Raw genomic sequence first — 2,429 nt, 5'->3', positions numbered from 1 at the left:
TGTGTGTGTGTGTGTGTGTGTGTGTGTGTGTGTATCACTGAGGGCGGAGCAGTGCTTGACCTCCGTCAGTCTCTGGCTCTGTGGGGGAGCTGGGGATGATCAGGGGGGTGGGGTCAGAGAGGTCGGGGGTGGGGGCCACATAGTCCACAGAGCTCCTGCAGAAAGGGGCGGAGTCATTTGAGTGACAGGTCAGTTAGCAGGCTGAGTTTCAGAGCACATTCATATAATCTGAGTTTCTTACTGGGACAGACTCTCCTGAACCAGAGTGTCCTGTCCCGACAGGTGCAGCAGTCTGAGGGTGTGGGCGGGGCTTGGGGTGGGGTCACCCTGCTGCTCCTCCTCTGACACCGTGCTGTGAACTGACACACACACACACACACACAGGTTTAAGAAGGATTCATATTTGGCGAGTCCACTGCAGAGAGAAACTCTCCTCACCTGATGTGTGGAGTGTGTCTTCATCCTGACTGTTCACTGAGTCACCTCTGAAGTCCTGACTCTGAGAGAGCTGCAGGAAGCCCAACTGAGAGGTTCCCTCTGCACACACACACACACACACACACACACACACACACACACATTAATCTGGGTGGTAGTGACAGAGTGAAACAAAGGTGAGACGAGCCGTACCTTCAGACTGAACACAGCGTGTTGTAGAATCTGCTCTTGAGTCCTCTGCTGCACACCTGAACACAGAGACCAGGTGAGCTGTCTGCACATCACAGTCTGAGCCTCAACATGTCCAGGTGTCACTTACTTGTTGTTGGGAGGGGGGCAGATGTTAAAAACCTGACTCTGGTCCTGAACAGACGGCCTGGGATCAGCTGACACTGGAACACCTGAACACCAAACAGCTGGTTCTTTATTATCATCACACTGAGTCGTTCTTATTGATGATGCATCTTATCTCACCTGGTTCAACCTGGCAGGTCCTCTGAGAGGTCTCTGATTGGCTGTCAGTCTGAGAGGATCTACTTCCTGACGGAGAGGAGATCAGCTCCTGTAATTAATAATTATCATCTACTTGTAAAATAAACCTGTAAATCAGTCTCACTTAACAAGGAAATTCAAATATAGTTGGGGAAAACATTTAGAATAATCTTGAAACAACCAGACTTAAATATACTATTCCTCCATCACGTGCACAGAGCTTACTGCAGGGTTACTGAGGCCACGCCCACTTACTGAGGTCACGCCCACTACCTGCACTGTGCACTCCTCTAAGCACAGAGACAAGAAACTAAAGGTTTATACTCGGATATGATAGTTTAATAACATGGGTTAGGGTTAATTTCCCATAATTCCCATGGTTGTCCCATGAAATATTTCCACAATCTCCAAGTTTAACTTTCCATGGAAAGTTTCTGGAAATTAACCGAAACTTTGCATCCCTTTGCAACCTCACCTGTATACGCCTCTACAGTATCACCTGTATAGAAGTCTCGTATAAACGCCTTACCTGTACACTATAATTCTGCAGCTAACCATAACCCTATCAGAATAAGTGAAAGGGGGTCTGACCAGCACCGGGCTCCGGGTGGAGGGCTGCAGGCTGGACAGGCGGCGGGCGAGGACAGCTCGGTAGCTGCTCTCTGGATCGTCCTCCAGGGCGACACTGTCCGGCTGAGAGTCTTCCACGATCAGGCACGGCTTCTCGGGTTGAGGCAGGCTGGATTCCAGCTCACTCCCACCGGGATCCATGAGGTCAGGATGGGATCAGGAGGCGGGCTGAGCTGCGGAGCGACGACAAAAGGACGAAGAAAGGGGGAGTGTGGCTGTTAGCCGAGGCTAACCGAGAATAGCCTGTTAGCTGAGGCTAACTGAAGCTAGCCTTTTAAATGCGGTTAACCGAAGCTATCCTGTTAGCTAAGGCTAACCGGGGCTATCTTTTTAGCTGAGGCTAACCGGGGCTATCCTGTTAGCTGAGGCTAACTGGGGCTATCCTGTTAGCTGAGGCTAACCGGGGCTATCCTGTTAGCTGAGGCTAACCGGGGCTATCTTGTTAGCTGAGGGTAACCGGGGCTATCCTGTTAGTTGAGGGTTAAGGCTAACAGCTAACACTCCGGTGTCCCAGGCTGTTAAACCTCCACATAAACAATATTCACTGCAGCTCCGCTTCTCGCGGCAAAACTGAACATCAGTGATTTGGTTGGTTCCTATGGTAAGATGACGTCACATTGGACTTCTGATTGGTTGTATGGTCGGTGGCTCCTCAAAGTATCGGGGGGGGGGGAGAGAAGGACCCTGACCCCAAGACAGGGAGCCAGCGGGGGGAGAAGGACCCTGACCCCAAGACAGGGAGCCAGCGGGGGGGGAAGGACCCTGACCCTAACCCTCACCTGAAGACAGAAGGGGTCCTTTGCCTCCCTTATCTTGTTATCCATGGCTGTTAGCATAACAAAGGACAGAAGAAGACATTAATGTAGTCT

At 51.0% G+C, this 2,429-nt stretch overlaps 1 protein-coding gene across 1 annotated transcript; it reads right to left on the bottom strand.

Moving 5' to 3' along the window:
• Nucleotides 1–34: 34 nt before the first annotated feature.
• On the bottom strand, nucleotides 35–2,264 carry LOC306821748 (TP53-binding protein 1-like; the record flags this gene model as incomplete). The annotated part of the gene is made up of 7 exons (XM_079340322.1): nucleotides 1,522–2,264; nucleotides 913–1,000; nucleotides 758–839; nucleotides 631–686; nucleotides 430–537; nucleotides 242–359; nucleotides 35–155 (listed from the first exon to the last, which is right to left on the bottom strand). The coding sequence occupies exons 1-7, from the start codon at nucleotides 1,699–1,701 to the stop codon at nucleotides 35–37; spliced, it is 753 nt and encodes a 250-aa protein (XP_079196448.1). The 5' UTR covers nucleotides 1,702–2,264.
• Between the last annotated feature and the right edge of the window lie 165 nt (nucleotides 2,265–2,429).

This window comes from Symphodus melops, assembly GCF_947650265.1.
Source record: "Symphodus melops genome assembly, chromosome: 3".
NCBI lineage: Eukaryota > Metazoa > Chordata > Actinopteri > Labriformes > Labridae > Symphodus > Symphodus melops.
This window is presented reverse-complemented; position numbering and strand designations above follow the sequence as displayed.